The 18,986-nt window shown below is 35.7% G+C and overlaps 2 protein-coding genes across 3 annotated transcripts in view; one reads left to right on the top strand and one right to left on the bottom strand.

Moving 5' to 3' along the window:
- The window catches only part of EFCAB7 (EF-hand calcium binding domain 7), a 50,664-nt gene extending 32,740 nt beyond the window's left edge, over window positions 1–17,924 (bottom strand). Inside the window, exons 1-6 of the mRNA XM_044238372.1 lie at window positions 17,829–17,924; window positions 15,395–15,582; window positions 11,249–11,460; window positions 10,315–10,401; window positions 9,569–9,764; window positions 9,015–9,136 (exon numbers count right to left, since the gene is read on the bottom strand). Coding sequence (XP_044094307.1) covers window positions 9,015–9,136; window positions 9,569–9,764; window positions 10,315–10,401; window positions 11,249–11,460; window positions 15,395–15,581 — 804 coding nt within the window. The 5' untranslated portion in view covers window position 15,582; window positions 17,829–17,924. The remainder of the gene's footprint in view (window positions 1–9,014; window positions 9,137–9,568; window positions 9,765–10,314; window positions 10,402–11,248; window positions 11,461–15,394; window positions 15,583–17,828) is intronic.
- Window positions 17,925–18,227: 303 nt separating this feature from the next.
- The window catches only part of LOC122900042 (integrin subunit beta 3 binding protein), a 66,359-nt gene continuing 65,600 nt past the window's right edge, over window positions 18,228–18,986 (top strand). For both annotated transcript variants that reach the window (XM_044238371.1, XM_044238370.1), the window contains exon 1: window positions 18,228–18,346. In XM_044238371.1, the coding sequence (XP_044094306.1) occupies window positions 18,342–18,346 (5 nt within the window). In that variant the 5' untranslated portion in view covers window positions 18,228–18,341. The remainder of the gene's footprint in view (window positions 18,347–18,986) is intronic.

Genomic DNA, 18,986 nt, shown 5'->3' with positions numbered 1-18,986 from the left:
CCTTCAAAAGAACTCCTAGGCCAAAAGTATGCACACTTTTAAGGCTAATGACATGTGTTACTATATTGCTTTGTAAAACAGTGATCCAATTTTACAATACCACCAACAATGTATAGTGTAATAATTCTGCCACTACCATAACTTGGTCAGTAGTGTTATCATTAAAAAAAACCTGGATGGTGGGGGGCAACTGGGTGTCTCAGTCAGTTAAGCATTTGACTCCTGTTTTGGGCTTAGGTCATGATCTCAGGGGTCCTGGGATGGAGCATGGCATTAGGCTGCATGCTCAGTGGGGAGTCAGCAGGAGATTCTCTCTCCGTCTCCTTCTATACCTCTCTCAGGTCATGCTGTATCTCAAAATAATAAATAAATAAATAAATAATCTTAAAAAAAAAAAAAACTGGGTGATGGTGGGGAATGATTTCTTAAGCAAGGTGTGGGTCCATAAAATATTCATTATAGTATTCCACATATTTTGTATACGGTATTACATCAATTTTGTGTCAATTTTTATTTATGCAATAAAATGATATAATAAAGTGGTATTGTACCAACTTTTGCATTAATTTGAAGTTCTCTGATTACTAGCAAGATTGGACTTTTCCTGATGTGCTTATTATTTTTGTCTCCTTTTGTGTCAACTGCCTATTCACCTCTATTTTCATAGGTCTATTACAGACTTGGTATTTTTGTTACATATTTTAATAAATTATATTGACTGTTTAGATGCTGACTGCCCTTTGTAAGCTTTGATGTATGTATTTTCTCTGTTTCATTTTATTTTAGTTTTCGTTACTTTTCAACTTATGTAAGTTTTCCATTTTTATACTCATCTTTTCTTTGGAGATTTCTTCTTAAACTGAAATTTAAGAAATTACCATTACTGCTGAGCTGTTACTCAAGCTTCCAATCAGTCATTAATCACAAGCACTGCTACACCTTTGGGGTATAAAAGATATGTGTATTTTTAATTCTGAAAAATTAAAATGTGACCTTAAATTATTAGAATTCATCTTTGTAAGTATATTGCCCATGACAGAAACGAGTCATTATATATGATATTTCAACAACATCCCTATGAGGCAGTAAGGGGTAGATAAAAATTAGTCATTTTAATAAACAGAGAAATTAAGGTACCCAGAGGTTATATAGAATCTGAATTTTACAAGGAGTTTGTAGAAATATTAGGTCTACAGCCTAAGAATTTTGGATCAATGCTTCTACCATTAGATCATATTTCCAAAACAAAATATACTCTGGGTACTAAATTCAAAATTTTTTATAACTCAATGAGGCTCAGACAGGGGCTTGAGCCAAAAGTTCAAGTTCAACTATTAATGGTGAGTAAGAGTATATACAGATTTTCATTTAGTTCCCCTGTAAATCCCTTGGATGGGAATATATCAAGGACTAATAACAGATGCTGACATTCTTCAAAGCCAATTGGGCGAGGCATAATTAACATGACCCTGGAAGATGACAACTGTTACACAGAAGAAAGGAAAGATATACTCACACAGTATTTAGACAAATTACCATTTGAGAGTTTGAATTAAGATTCTGACATCAAATAGAAAACATGATTTCCTTTCAAATCAATTTTGACTATAGCATTATCAAATGGAATTTCATCTAAAATATTTTGTGAATATGTTTATAGTCACCCATATGGAATGGTAAGGGATAGTAGTTTAGAATTATAAAATATTTAAGGTAGAAGTATAAAAAGCAATCCAGTCCAGACTTCTCTTTGATTGAGGAAAGTCTGAAAAATAAAGAAATGTATTTGTCACAATTCTCCTTGATCACAGAACCAGAGATGGACCTAGGTAGGTCTCCTTGCTCTCTCTCCAAAGTACCAACTATATTCAAAATTCTGTTCTTTTTCCTCATTTAAATATCTGCCATGATTTTTTCAAAATCTGATATTTAAAGAAAGCTCATGTTGAAAGAAAAAGCTCTTGTTACGAAATTACTAATACAGTATGAGAAAGCATTATTTGGAATTACCCATATATTACAGTGTTAAGATAAAATTAGGGGCACCTGGGTGGCTCAGTCGTTAAGCATCTGCTTTCGACCCCGGTCATGATCCCAGGGTCCCGGGATGGAGTCCCATCAGGCTCCTTGCTCAGTGGGGAGCCTGCTTCTCCCTCTACCCTACCCCCTGCTTGTAATCTCTCTCTCTCTCTCAAATAAATCAATAAAATCTTAAAAAGAAATGCAGATTTTAGTGGCTGGAAAATTTGTATTTAATTACAGGTGTTGCAGCCTCCTCCTCCATAGTTCATAAAGTGTTTAAACAAACTAAAAATAGAGGTGTACCTCGGAGATATTGCTGGTTTGGTTCCAGGCCACCACAACAAAATGAGTATCATAATAAAGCAAGTCAAACAAATTTTTTGGTTTCCCAGTGCATAGAAAAGTTAGTTATGTTTATACTATACAATTGTTTATTAAGTGTGCAATTTTAGACATAATTAGCATTATGTCTAAAAAACAATGTATACACCTTAATTATAAGATACTTTTTTGCTAAAAAATACTAACCATCATTTAAACTTTCAGCAAGTCATAATCACTGATCACAGATAACTCTAACAAATATAGTAATAATGAAAAGTTTAAAATACTGAGAATTACGAAAATGTGACACAGAGACACAGTGAGCAAATGCTGTTGAAAAAATGGCACCAATAGACTTGCTTGATATAGGATTGCCACAAAACTTCAGTTAAAAAAAAAAAATGCAGGGGTGGGGGCACCTGGGTGGCTCAGTGGGTTAAGGCCTCTGCCTTTGGCTCGGGTCATGATCCCAGGGTCCTGGGATCCAGCCCCGCATCGGGCTCTCTGCTCAGCAAGGAGCCTGCTTCCTACTCTCTCTCTGCCTGCCTCTCTGTCTACTTGTGTCTACTCTGTCAAATAAATAAATAAAATCTTTAAAAAAATAAAAAAATGCAGGGGTAGCCTGACTGGCTCAGAGGAGTGTGTAACTCTAAATCTTCGGGTCGTGAATTTGAGTCCCATGTTCAATATAAAGATTACTTAAATGAATGAATAAAAACTTAAAAAGAATGCACTATCTGTGAGGCACAATAAAATGAATCAAAATAAAACAAGGTAAGCCCATATTGCACTTTGCCTGGTAAGCTGGTAGTGACCATAGGATGTGACATTTGGGAAACTCAAAGATGGAAGAAATTTTCCATGTGCTTGTTGTACTTCCGGGGGGCAGTGCCATGGGCTGATAGGAGATGCCTTTAGCTGGGGAGTGAGTTAAGCATTATCATTGGAGGTCTTTCCTAAATTCCAATTTTAGAAAAAGTATAGGAAGGGAATTTATAAGTTTCCTTGGAAAAACAGCCAACTTAGATATTACAATACATGGTTAATAAGGCTGGAAAATGATGGAACAATAGCTATTATAAACAGAGAGACAAATGCCACATTATTTATATCAAACAAACGTCAATGTAATAATCAGATTATTTTTAATACTAAATAATGATATTAGTAAAGAGAATTTGTAGCTCTTCTGCTTAAAAGGAAGCATTCAGGGGGCCTGGGTGGCTCAGTGGGTTAAAGCCTCTGCTTTCAGCTCAGGTCATGATCCCAGGGACCTGGGATGGAGCTCTCTGCTCAGCAGGAAGCCTGCTTCCTCCTCTCTCTGCCTGCCTCTCTGCCTACTTGTGATCTCTGTCTGTCAAATAAATTTAAAAAAAAAAAAAAAGGGAAGCATTCAAATTCAAATTCTTAAGATCTGCCAGAGTTATTTTTAAAAAAGAGCTTATTTAATCTAAATTTCTTTTAAAACAAATAGACTTCCAGGGGCACCTGAGTGGCTCAGTGGGTTAAGCCTCTGCCTGCAGCTCAGGTCATGATCTCAGGGTGGGATCAAGCCCTGAATCGGACTCTCTGCTGGGCAGGGAGCCTGCTTCCTCCCCTCTCTCTCTGCCTGCCTCACTGCCTACTTGTGATCTCTGGCTGTCAAACAAATAAATAAAATCTTAAAAAATAAACAAACAAACAAAAAAACAAATAGACTTCCAATCACACAAAGCGTTTCCTCTAGAACCTAGATGAAAATGTTATGAATTAAAAGAAAAAAGTATGGATAAAGTGGCTGGCTCATTAAAATAAATCAATTTGAGAGGGTTATAGATTAAGTTGACAGTTTGAGTATTATAAGAAAAATGGAAGGAGGTTGAGTTTTTAGAAAAAGTTTAGAATAACAGTGTAAGAAATTCTGGTGATACAGTTTTTAACAATACAAAGCAGAAATAAAATAGTAGCTTGTAATTCTTACACAGGGCATAAGGTGGTGCTATATTCTACCAATTCAGGTAAATTCAAGTAAAAGGAAAAAGAACTGAATTTATTTGTCATATACAAATTTTACTTATTTTCATTCACAATGTATAAGGAAATGCTGAAAAGAAGCACAAATTAAAAATGGTTAACTTGAAAATTCTACTTATCAAAAGACTTAAATGTATCAGTAAAGTGATATTTCTTGGAACACTATAGAGAATACAATTTGTTTTGACATACAATTCTATATTATTATTGTTTTAGGTGAGGTAGAATTACTAAGCAGTAGATCTAGCATAGACTTAGACTGCTATCTAACTGACAAGCTGAATCAATCATCATTTTGAAAATATGAGGAATTTAATTATTTGGAGCCTTCATAAAAATTTAGACAACCACTTCTACTTTAGAATGTTTGTATTTGAATTGTTATATAGACATATATAAAACAAATGTTATATAACATATCATCCCCAATATATGCATATGTTATATAACATGTGTTTTATACAATACACATACACATATTTAAAACACATTCTAGGAGTCTGGATGTAGGAAGTATTGCATCTCTAGAGTTTACAACTCATAGTTTGGGCTTTTTCTAATTCTAGTCAAGTCTGGCAATCAAAGCTATTCCTCTCTCAAAGAAAAATTCCTAACATTCCTTGCATATTACAAAACCTAAATGAGCAGGATTCAGGATTAAATACAAAATAGTGATAAAGTACCTACACGTGATCTATCAAAAGGGTCTTATTTTGTTCCTGTAATTCATGTCCTTTACCAATTGCATGAATTTGTAGTTTAATATATGATTCATGGATACCCCATTTCAACAATTTTCTAACTTCTGAAAAGACCTTCCTCTGTCCCAATTCCATATTCCTCCACTACACATGAAACTGAGGTACCCAGTGCACCAGGGTGTCTCATTGTGTCTGCCTTTGCCTGGGGTCATGATCCCAGGGTCTTGGGACTGAGCCCTGCATGGGGCTCCCTGCTCCATGGGAAGCCTGTTTCTCCCTCTCCCACTCCCCCTGCTTATGTTCCCTCTCTCAATGTGTCTCTCTCTGTCAAATAAATAAATAAAATCTTTTTTAAAAAGAAAGAAATTAAGGTACCCAAACTTGTTTAAATAGATTTTAAGTATTTGAAGAGAAAATTAATTTAACAGTTTTTCTAATAACTTAATCTATCGATCTTAGTTAAAACAAATCACACTTATGCTAAGCAAAATAAGTCAATCAGAGAAAGACAATTATAGGATTTGACTCGTGTTGAATTTAAGAAACAAAACAGAGAAGCACAGGGGAAGGAAGGGAAAAATAAAACAAGATGAAATCAGACAGGGAGACAAAGCTTAACAGACTCTTAATTATAGGAAGCAAACTGAGGATTGCTGGGGCAGGAGCAGGGGTAGGAGTAGGGGGATGGGTAAGAGGGTGACAGACATTAAAGGAGGGCATGGGATGTAATGAAAACTAGGTGTTATATAAGACTGATGAATCACTGAACTCTACCTCGGAAGCTAATAATACACTATATGTTAGCTGAATTTAAATTAAAAAATAAATTTTAAAAAATTTAACTGAAAAAATAAATCACACAGTAACTCTATTTATAATGAGTACTTCTCAGAAAATAGTTATAAAATTCATGAAATTTACTTTAAAATTTCAAAGTAAAATGCAAACAACTGAATCCTGCTAAATAGAAGAATCTTTAAAATTCACAGATTAAAAGAAAATCATTTCAGTTCATCTAAGAAATATCAGATAGTAAACAATAGTGGGAAGTATTAACAACAGAAATAGGATATAAAAAGTCAGGTAAGGGGCATGTGTGTAGCTCAGTCGGTTAAGCATCTGCTTCAGGCTCAGGGAGTGATCCCAGGATCCTGGGATTGAGCCCCACATTAGGTTTCCTGCTTAGTGGGGAGCCTGCTTTCCCTCTCCCATTACCCCTCCCTGTGCTCTCTCTCTGTCAAAAAACACATAAAATCTTAAAAAAAAAAAAATTAAAAGCTGGGTAAATAATATGAAGACTATGAAATATTTCCAAAACACATTAAATCTTACATGAAAGCCACAGAATTTAAAAGTTGACAGTATGCCATTTTCTTCTTCTTCTTTTTTTTTTTTAAGATTTTATTTATTTATTTGAGAGAGCACAAATCAGGGCCAGAGACAGAGGGAGAGGGAGAAGCAGAATCCCCAATGAGCAGGGAGCCTGACTCAGAGCATGATCCCAGCACCCTGAGATCATGACTTGAGTTGAAGACAGATGCTTAAACGACTGCGACACCTAGGTGCCCCTACCATCTGCTTTTAATCATTAATTTTTCCAGTATCTTTTACTTAATTTCTCCTTGTCATCAGCACCATTCCCTTCTCTTGATGTTTTAGATGCAAAATATAAGTTGTCTTTTGTTACACAATCACTATGGCCTATAGACTAACTATGGCGTTATCTGTTACATCTTTTCCTTCCTTATTTTTTTCAGGTACTAACCTGGGCCTACCTGTGGTCACTTTATATATGGATATCTCTATCAGCTTTTCAGATAGTCTCCCTAAATTGAGGTTTCCATACATAACCTACAACAGTAACATAAGTTCTCTTTCTTTCTTTCTTTTTTTTAAAGATTTAATTTACTTATTTGAGAGAGAGAGTAAGCAGGAAAGAGTGCACATGAGCAGGGACAGAGGGAAAAGGAGAAGCAGACTCTCCTGCTAAGCAGAGACCATGACCTTGGGCTTGATCCCAGGACCCCAGGATCATGACCTGAGTCAAAGGCAGACGGTTAATCTACTGAGCCATCCAGGTGCTCCAGCAGCTTGAGTTCTTAAACTATACTTTTATCATGTCATTCCTATATAAATACCTACAGTCATATCTTAGTTCTATAATATTAGTAACAGTATTATCTAAGTGATTACTATGTTCCTGGCACCATGCTAAATGCTTAATACATGTGAGATTATTTATATCTTTCAAAAATACACTAAATATAATTATTCTCAATTTATAGATAAGGAAACTGAGACTCAGAAGAGCTGCTGACTAACTTAACAAGTGACAAAGCTAAAATTCAAGCATAGGCCTGTCTCTATTCAAAGTCCTTAATCAGTATCTAAACCAGAGCTTGGCACAGAGTTACCACTCAATAAATATTTATTAAATAAATGAGTGAATAAATGAAATACTATGCTGTACTACCTTGGTATTATATTAATAGACAAGTAAATTTTTTATTTTTTAATATAATACCCATATTTTACACTAAGCAAAATAGCTGGCATATATTACCTTCTTAATGAATATTTTTTGAGTTGGGCTACATTAAGAAATTGTATTAGTTAAAACAAAAAGAAATTATATTAGTAAGAGCCCCATTAACAGGAGCATGACACTGAGAAAAAGTCTTATTACGGTTTTAATATAATCCATATTAATATTTCTCTATATTGGTTAAAATTATTTATAGTTTTGAATTAGGTAAACCACAATCACTTAACTAAGTTAATTTTATGAGCATTTAATTTAGTTAAAAATACAGGAAGCTTCCATTGGTAGAAAATAATATTGCTGGGGCACTAAATATTGTGTGTGAACATGTTGGACATGCACACCAAATTGCTTAGGGTGTAGAGATTCCTAAACAGTCTGGACAAAATTCCTTGGAGATAATGTTTTAAAATTTTAATATAGAACAAATGTCACTCTCTAGCAATTTAAAGATATAAGGGACTTCAGAGTTCAATAACAAATACAGAGTTGTTATTTGAAACAAAAATGTAGCCCTTGAGAACAATCAGTTCAGTTTTCTAACAGCAGTTATAGTATGTGGTCATAACCATTTTTCCCCCTTTTACAGAGGTCTCTAGGTACACATTTTTAATGTATCCGAGCAGTTTCCAGTTAATGTTTTATATTTCTGTAGCTATTATTTTCTGTTGAAAGAAAACTAGTAAAGGTTGAGTCTAAAAAGGGAAAACAAAGAAAGAAGATCAATATTAACACTCGACAAATATTGACTTAGCAAAGTGACTTTGTTGTCTTTCTCTCACAGGAATTGATATTGAATGAATGATTTATTTATAAGAAATACCTATGGAAAATATTTGTTAAGCAAAATTTAAAAATTGCTTGGCAAAATACATATATATAGTTTTATAAATATATATATATAGCTATATATATATATAAGTTATATATATAGCTTAATATACTTTGCTTGGCAAAGTATATATATATATATAATCAATTCTTCAAAAACTTGAAAAGTCATCTTTTTCAAACTAAATACCTTTTAATAATATTCTTATTCATCATTTTTACTTCAAAATTACTAAAACTGGCTTATAGGTAGAAATGCTGTAATCCACAGAAAAATCTCAGAAAATTACATCACAAACTTTACTGGTTCTCTGTAGACATCGAATAATTATATATACACTTATTGTCAATATTTTTTTCAGAAAAATTCTTACCTATTAATTTAAGATACTATACCTTTGGGGCACCTGGGTGGCTTAGTTGGCTGGGTGACTCAGGGTCCTGGGATCCAACCCCACGTCATAGGGTTCCCTGCTCAGCAGGCAGTCTGTTGTCCCTCTGCCCCTCTCTCCCACTCATGCTCTCTCTCAAATAAATAAATAAAATCTTAAAATGTAAATAAATAATATAAAATATAATACCTTTATTGAGTTTGGCTCAGTTAACTTTGAATTTCGGTTACTATTAACACCCATGATAATTGTGAAGGAAACAGATGTTTTGAACTTTCTAGTTGTTGCCATTAAAGAACTCCTGGTATCACCTGTAACAAGTAATAGTCTCACATCATGAAAAGTTATCAATACTAAGTCTATTTCTAAATACAGTGTAGTATAAAAGACATGTCTATTAATTTCTTTCTCTTTGCTCTTCCTATTGAAATAAAGTCAGACGTTTCATATTTATCTGTCTTTAATGGTCCCTAATATATGGGCTAGTAATAAGATTCTATATTTCAGTATGTCACTCCTTACCCTGAAATTTTAGTTTTAACAAAATATAATAAGCATAGCCAAGCTAAGTTCTACAATAAAATTTTTACTTCAATAGATTTTTACAGCTGAGAGTCTAGAAACAGTACCTAACAACAGTTGGCTTCTCATTTGTTTTATCACTGATAAACTTAGAAGAAAAATTTTTCTGAACATGACTCTTCATTCTTGACCAAGAAATCCTCAGTGTCAAAAGTAAATACCTTTATTTGAGAATGTTTCCTGATCAGTTTTTCTTATGATTCTGGGTGATGGTTTTGGTACTGGTGATGGGTCCCTTTCAGGGGATCCTTCAGTGTGGCTTCCAAACTGCTGACGCTTCAGTTTACTGTCAACCTCCAGTTTTTCTACAGTAGTTTTGAGACATTGCTCAATGGTTGTCATGTATAATTTACAAAACTATAGGAAATAAAAAAGTAGTCCAGTGGGTGAGACATTCAATCATACATTTGGGAGGAGGCAAATGCACATTAGTAGGCAAGAGATAGACTGATAGATGGTATATATTTCCTATTGAACTAGGTTAGTCATTTTATTTTCCTGAAATCAGATTGACCACCCCCAAGTGACCTAGTGAAATGCAGCCATGATTCAATGAGGAGGTCATACTCTGAGTGAAAATAAAATGTTACCCAAAGAGAGGTGATTTATTATTTTTTTATAAGACATGTGTAGACTTGAGTTTGTTCTAAATAATTTTTATGATTCTTCCACCCCAGAAAAGGTATATTCCTGAGGATAGTCTCTATGTTTTATGAGTACATGCATGTATTTTACCTTGATTGTTTCTAATATAGTCATCAGATTACAATATTCTTCAGATTAAATTTCAAGTGTAATTTGTACACAACATATTAAATATGTCATTGCCAATATTAAAAAGATATGCTCCTTTAAAAATTCTTCTCCTATACAGTATACAAATATACATTAACATGATCTCATGTACCTTGATATAATCGAATTTGCCATCAGCATTTACATCTGCCAAACTTATTATGGCATTTACTTCTTCACGAGTCATCTTCTCACCTCTCTGAAAAAACAAGATTTATTTTAAAGAAACATGACAATCACTTTATTATGAGGGGGAAAGGGCAGAGTGGAAATTCATTTCAATTTTTTCTGTAAGTCAATTTGACTATATGGTTTCATTATAAATCTCAGAATGACTATTATTTTGAGCAAGAATGAAACAATAAAATAAAATTTCACAATTTTACTAAATTTTGTAGAAGTATGAACTTCAGTTTGCTAAATTTCAACAATATATATCATCAAACCAGTAATAATATTATCACTGAATTTAGAGTAATGATGATTTCTCACGGTATACCAAGAATCAGAATGGATTCCCGGGGCGCCTGGGTGGCTCAGTGGGTTAAGCCGCTGCCTTCGGCTCAGGTCATGATCTCGGGGTCCTGGGATCGAGTCCCGCATCAGGCTCTCTGCTCAGCAAGGAGCCTGCTTCCTCCTCCTTCTCTCTCTACCTGCCTCTTTGCCTACTTGTAATCTCTCTCTGTCAAATAAATAAAATCTTAAAAAAAAAAAAAAAAAGAATGGATTCCCAATCCCATTTATACTTTGCTTCTTTTTTACTTATCACATATGAATCTATTCCCAAATTACAAAACATTCTGCGCAGCAAATAATTGCAAGGGAACACAAGGGATTGCAACATGGGTTCAATTTTATACTTTATGTTTTATTTACAGAGCACCTTTCATCCAGAAGGATACTTAAGTACTTTATAAACAACATATATGTGATTCATTTCACCTGCCAATGAAATAATTATTTTTAATGTGGCCTTGGTAGCCAAAGCTACATTCCAAATAGTTTTGCCAGCAATGCATATTACAAAACTATTTCACAAATCTTACCTTTGTTAGAAGTTTATAAAGGTCAGTATGTAAAATAGAGCCATCATCATTTACATCTAATTGCTTAAATGATTTTAGTAGCTCTGATTTTGAGGTAGGTTTCTCCTTCCTTAAAATTATGCAAAAATCATCAAAATTCAGTTTGGCAGTTTGAGGAGTCCAATACTTATTAATGGTCTTTTGGGATGGATTTCTTCCTGCATGCTGTAGAGCTGTCCAAAAAAGCAAGTGTTATTTGTTATAGTAACATTTGGGATTGGTATCTGAATGTATTTTTTCTTTCCATCATTATATTATAATATTATACAAAAGTACATACATACCTTTGGGGTTCATAATCTAGTGATTATCAATGTATGCCTGACTTTCAAAAATGAAAAATTATATATGTTACCAGCTACAGATTCTTGATCTATTAATACCAGAATTAAGTATTTTTCTGTTCTGACATTTGGTTCTCAACCTATATGGTTTAACTGATATCATGATTTACTTTGTAAAAGTGCCTGGAAAAAAAAGATTAAAAATAATCATCCATTTAATTTTTTTGCGGACCTAAGAATAACCACAAAAAGCATTAACTATTACTTTTCTGGCCCAACAAATTTACTGGCCCAAATTTATTTTACTGGCCCATTCTTTATTTGCAGTTATAGCCTTGCTAAAACTCAAGAATCTCAACATACTTTGAGAGAAGTCTATTACGGAGATGCAATGATTGAATTACTCTTTTCTTAACCAGAATCTTTAAAAATACTCCTATAACCAGTTATTCATGAGATGTTATTGTTTTAAAAGGCATGCCCTTATATCAATGTGAGGTAACAAATCACAATGTGAGAAAGGCTTTGTATTTGTGTATATCATACACACTGAAATATAATGGTTCTAAACAATTATATTTTGTACAGTTTAAAAGAAGTAAACTGGCAATTTGTACATAAACAAATCTCTACATATTAAGCCTTAATACTCTCTAAAATGAACCAGTGATAAGATTCCTAAGCACTATAGATGGAATTAATAAAATTAAAGGTATAACTGTCCTGAATTTTGCTACCAACTTCTACTAGAAAGCCTTATATTGGGGATTTCTAACTATCTTAGGTGAGATTTCACAAGATCTGGGCACTGTCAATCAGCACTAAAAAAATGATCATATGGATAGCCCACAATATGATGAATAAGGACTAATATATATAAAATAATTTTTAAAAATACCCTCAAGGAAATAGAAATTAGAGCAGAGTGATAAATATGGATATTTGTGAGTCCATTATATTGAACATTCACTGTGTAGAAGCATAATACAGGGTGATTTGTTTGTTTGTTTTTTTAAGAGATTCAAACTTTTTGGTTGCTAAAGTTTCTAATCTAAACAGGAAGTCCACACCTGAAGTGTAAAATTGCTACCTGTGGTCATGATTTAAGGTTAGTAAGATATTAGAAGTCCACAGACTAAGAGAAACGTTCCCATCCTCCAGCTTATGACAGTGCAGCATACCTAGATAACTAAAACTTTGGCAGAGAAAAGGAAACAAGACAATCACCTAAAGGCAACAGAATTTGCACCTAGGAAGGCTTTGTGAAAATTTGTAGCAGTGGAGAAAATGTAATTTTGTTTTAACTTCCAAAGGCTTATTTTGGATGTAGACAAAGGCCCTGATTACATGCCGCCCTAGGAATGAACAAAAGTATTTGCCTAGCATAAAAATGAACAATTCCACAATTCATTTATTAAGATAATCAGGGAAAAGGTACATGTGTTTTAGGATTCCATCCCCAGCCAACCTCCACCCTTTAAAAGGTAAGAATACAAGTAGGACCTAAATGAAGTTGTGATTTGAGGTGAAAGTCCATGTGTCTGGCCAGCTTGGTGAGTGGAGCATACAACTCTTGATCTGGGGTCATGAGTTCAAGCCAAGTGAGGGATGGAGAGAGAGAGAGAGAGAGAACGAAAGAAAGAAAGAAAGAGGGAGAGAGAGGAAGGAAGGAAGGAAGGAAGGGGAAAGGAAAAAGAAAGAGGGGTGCCTGGGGGGTTCAGTCAGTTAAGCATCTGATTCTTGGTTTCAGCTCAGGTCATGATGTCATGGGCTGTGGAATGGAGCCCCTTGTCGGCTCTGCACTCAGTGGGGAGTAGGCTCAAAGATTCTTTCCTTCTGCGCTCTCTGTCTCTCTCTCTTTTTAAAATAAATAATCTTAAAAAGAAAAGAAAATGCTGTTTTATGTACAGCTTTGAGACAATGGGTATGTAACTTTCCTACAAGTGGCAGGTCAGCATACACTTGATGCTGTCTTTAATAACAAAATGGCTTTTGGGGGCACCTGGATGACTCAGTCAGTTAAGCTCCAAGTCTTGATTTTGGCTCAAGTCACGATCTCAGGGTTCTGAGATCAAGCCCCACAATGGGTTCTGCAGTAGGCATGGAGCCTGCTTAAGATTCTCTCTCCCAGGGTGTCTGGGTGGCTCAGTGGGTTAAGCCGCTGCCTTCGGCTCAGGTCATGATCTCAGGGTCCTGGGATCGAGTCCCGCATCGGGCTCTCTGCTCAGCAGGGAGCCTGTTTCCCTCTCTCTCTCTGCCTGCCTCTCCATCTGCTTGTGATTTCTCTCTGTCAAATAAATAAATAAAATCTTAAAAAAAAAAAAAAAAAGATTCTCTCTCCCTCTGTCCCTCCCCTTCTGTAAAAAAACAAAACAAAAATGGGTTTTTAATGTACTACTAATTACAAAACTTTCTCAGAATAAAATTAATTATGCCTAAACATGTACTCAGTAGGCAGACATTCTCATATCTAAGAAATAGGTATAACTTAGTAATTACTAATGTAACTAAATTTCTAATTTTGGAATTAGTTGGAGTCCATTATTATGTCTACTAACAGTAAAAACATGTAACTGTAAATGTTTAAAGGTTTACATGAAAATACCGATCTTTTGCCAGGGTTTACTTTAAGCTTTAACATGAATCCATAATACCTGTTATTATTTATAAGTTGGGAAAAAAAGGAAATCTAAAACTTTGAAAATGGTACTGTCCTGTCCAACCTTGAAATGGAATGTCAAAGCACATGTTATAGGCATAAATGGCAGAAAGATATAGATGAAAGATATAGTAGTAAGAAAGATATCACTGATTTACCCTACTTTTTAAAAATCTAGATTATCTGAACTCAATCATTATTATGTTACAAAGAGAATTTCACCATAAAACCGAAAGTGTATATAAACTGAAGAAACACTGAATTATCCAGATAATTCTCTAAAACTGATAGCACCTTAGTAATACTCATATACTCACCTAGTAATATATATTCTATATTACTCACATAGTATATATAGATTCACAAACTAAACGTCATAATAATGAAAGACAGGTTAAACTTTTAAACAGGAGATTCATGACCTCACACTACTTTCATAAGAATAAAGAAAAAAACTAAAATTGTAGTTTATAATAAAAATGTAAATTTAATCTTTTCAATTTCGTATTTCAAATATGGATTTCCTCAAATAGAGATCTTACTGCGTACAAACCTAAGACATTACTGCAAAAATATGTCAGAATTTTTCTTTAAGGAAACCCCAACTTCTAAAGTTGGCAAAATAACTCAGTTTCTGTATTCATGAAGTTATTAGCTGTGATGAAACTGACATGGGTATTCACATATATATAGATTGGTATCTACATATATGTGAATATATGTGAATATATAATCACTTATAATCATTCAACCTGTTTTTATATATTCTTTACATTTCCCCAGTGTAACTCAAATTCAGGCTAGTGATTCAGATGCCACATGCTTTAAATTCTATTATTATAGACTCTTAAAAATCTTATATATATAGAATCTTATATAAATCTTAAGGTACCAAATAAGAATTTAAAAAAATATATTTTAAGCAAGTAATTGATGGATGCTTTAAAAATACTAATCTAGTTTATATAAACATTGAATCTTTTATTTTGAAGCTACTAGAATATATAAATATATAAAATGGTATAATAGCATAATATAGTTCCATTCCTCAAGCTTCCCTAAGAAACTGGGATGATCCAACAAAGTAATTCTTACTCCTGTCTTTCTGATCCATTAACTTTCAACAAATAAGGAAAAATATGTAAATTTTAAAGAAAAATTTACCCAAGTAAAGTTGTTCTTTCGAAATAATGTTTTCTAAGCTGCTTTTAAAAACAGTTAAGTAGGCAGCTCTACAATTCATATAAAATAGCTCTTCTTCGGTTAGTGGAAATTTCTTTGTTCGAGGACTCTCTGAAAGCGCTGACTTCTGACTGGAGAAAGCTGCATCTCTTCCTGGACTGATGGCCATTCTATTAGAAAATAATTTTATATTTTAGTCAATGTTAATCCCCTAAAATGCAAATGTCACCTTGCCTTTCAAATGGGGGGAAGAGGAATTAATGCATTAAAGTTTTTGTATGTGGGGGGAAAAAGACAACTATAATATGTATCTGGTTGTATTATTATATGCTAAATTAGAATAAGCTTTTGGCAGTACATACATATATATAAATATACGTGTACATTTAGAAATAAACTATATATGAGATGCAACATGTACATATGTGTGTGTGTATATATATATATATATATATATATATGAGAAGCCAAAAGGATAAAGCCAAATCAAAGCTGTAATATAAAAACAAAATAAGTATTGTCAAATAAATAAAATCTCTAAAAAAAAAACCAAAATAAGTATCATAGAGCAAAGGAAAAGCACACAACAATACTCTTAGAGGACAGTATGTTGGGGCACCAGGGTGGCTCAGTTGGTTAGTGGTCTCCTGCTGCTCAGGTCACGATCCCAGAGTCCTGGGATAGAGACCCACATCAGCCTCCCTGCTCAGTGGGGGAGTCGGCTTCTCCCTCTGACCTTCCCCTCACCTTGTGCTCACTCTATCTCTCATACTCTCTCTCTCTCTCTCAAATAAATAAAATCTTTTAAAAAGGGACAGGAAGTTAAGTTTTCGTAAGGCTGTCAAGAGGATTAAATATGGTAATACGTGTGAAGAATACAGAACAGTGCCTTGCACATAATAAATGCTAAATAAACTCTGAAAGAGTGAAACTCCACAATAATGAGACTTTGGATGCAATGTGATCAGCAGTTGGCATCCATCCCCTCAGCAAGAACAAAAGGTCACTTCACCAACAACTCAGTAATGCAGGCCAACCTTTTGAATGACTGAATTTTTTGGATCCCATTTACAGCATTATTGTGAGATTTTACCGCATTCCTTACTAATAATGTTGTGGGGTTATATAGCACCTCGGCTCATAAGCCTTAAAGAATTACCATACATCTTAATTTATCCTTATTACAGCGGTCAGGTACTTTTAGACCCTTTTACAGATAAGGAAATTGAGGGACAGAGATGTCACCCAGCTAGCAGCAACAAGAGGCAGTACATTTTGATAACAGTTTCTTCTTTATTAATGTGAATGAAGGCTTCTTGTACCACAGTTCCTCTGAGGCACTAAATTCTGCTGGTGGTCTAACCGCTTCCAACATCATTTTACCCAGCTTTGACTTCTAAAAATACATTCCAACCTAATAAATTGAATATTTCAAGTTCAACAATAAGACGACACAGGTAGGGTCCCCTTCAGGACTCATTGGATTCTTACTCAGGAGGCCTAAATCACTTGCACCTTCTTGAATTATATAGGTCTTTTACACTTGGGAAAGAAAGATAATAATCGCTTATCATGGATGAAGTACGCTATTTATAATACACAGACTGCCTGCCTGACACTTTCATATTACACCAGATTTAGAAGGACCCCATAGGGATGCGGTGTCACAGTCTGGTTACTGCAAATTGATACCACTATAATTAAGCATCAGTTTTAAACACATATGCGTGCACGCATCTCCTCACGAATGTGGGGGAGGGGCGTGCGGAAACGGTTCTGATAAGGAAAGAAGAATGAACGTTCATTTCGCAGCAAGCCATTTTTAAATTTAGGGTGTTTTTTTTTTTTTAATTTTTTTTTTTTGGGGGGGTCGTCCTCGAATACGCTTTCCAAATAAGGTGACTCCCTCACGTGGAAATCCCACAGCAGAAATGTTCCACAATTCTATTCTTTTCCCTTGTTGTGACGAGAGACTAAACGGAAGCTTCAACAAATCGATCACCGCACCCCTCCGGCTTGGAAACCGCCTTCACGGAACACTCCAGCCCGAGACCAAGACAGGGGCCTAGACAGCCCAGCGCAGCAAACGGCTCCGTAAATAACCCGCCACACGACAGCAAGAAAAATAAACTTGTTTTTAACAAGCGCCTAAGGCCGCTCTAAAGGGCCAAGTGACAACAGAGTCGCCCAGTCCCCGGCCCTGCGCGGTGGAATCCGTTCACGGCCGACCTCGGGCAAACTCTCCCTGTTCTGGGGTTTCTCTAGGACACGGCTGCCGTTTATACACACTTGCAGTGCACAAGGACCCAGCGCTGGTGTGACAGAGAAGTAAAAGAAGCAGGTGAGAAAAAAGGAAGCCGGACAGCGAGCGAGGCAGGGCGCGGCGCAGAGACAGAGACAGCGAGCTGTTTGCTACCTAATTGCAGCTCGCACGCGAGGAAGCGCCGCCAATTCTCTCCGCGGATTTCTGCTCCTCTCACCGCTGCCCCACCGACCTCGGTCTTTCCTTTAATTACCATGGCAACTGCACCTCTTCCCCCCCACCACCGGAAATAAGTTTCAGAGCACCTCCCCAAATAGTCCGGGTAGAAATCTAGGGAGGTGAATCAGGAGAGGACAGAGTCGGCTGTGCCGCTCTTCTGTCGGGGTCTGGAATGACCAGAGCGGAGAGAGGGTCCTGTGGTGCACTGGCAAGGGTGGATGAAGTCCTAGGTCCTTAATTAGACTCTCCTCCCCTTTCCCCCATACACTCGGATCCCTGGGAGGGGGGAGGGTGTTTCCAGCGGGCCACCTTGCATGTGACACCGCATCTGGCGCCCGTAGGCCCGCGCTTTTCAGACTCCGGCGTTTCCCTCCGAAGGGTTTCTGCTTTAGGAAGAAGGGGACTCGGTTCCTTTTAACTCGCGGTGGTGCTTTCCTGAGTGTCGAAATGCCGTAGGTATCCGCCCTCCCCATCTCATTGCTGTTTGTTGGGTCCCTTTGTGAACAAGAAGAGTAGATACTATGTTGTCCTTAGAAATAAAAAGCCTGTTCTCTTACTAGCAAAAACGGGTTTACTAGGGAATAACAAAGCATTTCAATTCGCTGCGTGCAAGCTATGGCTAAATCATAGGTAAAGTCCAACAAAGGCGAGGAGTTATTTTACGGAGAAGAAGGAAGAAGTTGGAAGGAGTCATTTTGACCCAAAGTACGTGGGAGGGCAGTCAATTCAGGTTCAACTTGAAGGTTTCTCCTTGCCCGAGTTGCAGGAGTGCTCTGTATTTTGTAGGAAGTGCAGTGTACGTCTTTCCGTATTGCAACTTGTAATTAAGGGTTCTTCCCTGTGGAAACTTCTGTTGGGGTGTGTCATTGACAGTTCTTGCTATAATTGACGTTCAGTGTTATGAGATCCCCTTTTAGCCTCCCCTTCTGTCCTCCCTACTCTACTTTTTTTTTTTTTAAGATTTTATTTATTTATTTGACAGAAATCACAAGTAGACAGAGAGGCAGGCAGAGAAAAAGAGGGAAGCAGGCTCCCCGCGGAGCAGAGAGCCCGATGCGGGACTCCATCAGAGAACCCTGAGATCATGACCTG

Source organism: Neovison vison, chromosome 2, assembly GCF_020171115.1.
Source record: "Neovison vison isolate M4711 chromosome 2, ASM_NN_V1, whole genome shotgun sequence".
Taxonomy (NCBI): Eukaryota; Metazoa; Chordata; class Mammalia; order Carnivora; family Mustelidae; genus Neogale; species Neogale vison.
This window is presented reverse-complemented; position numbering and strand designations above follow the sequence as displayed.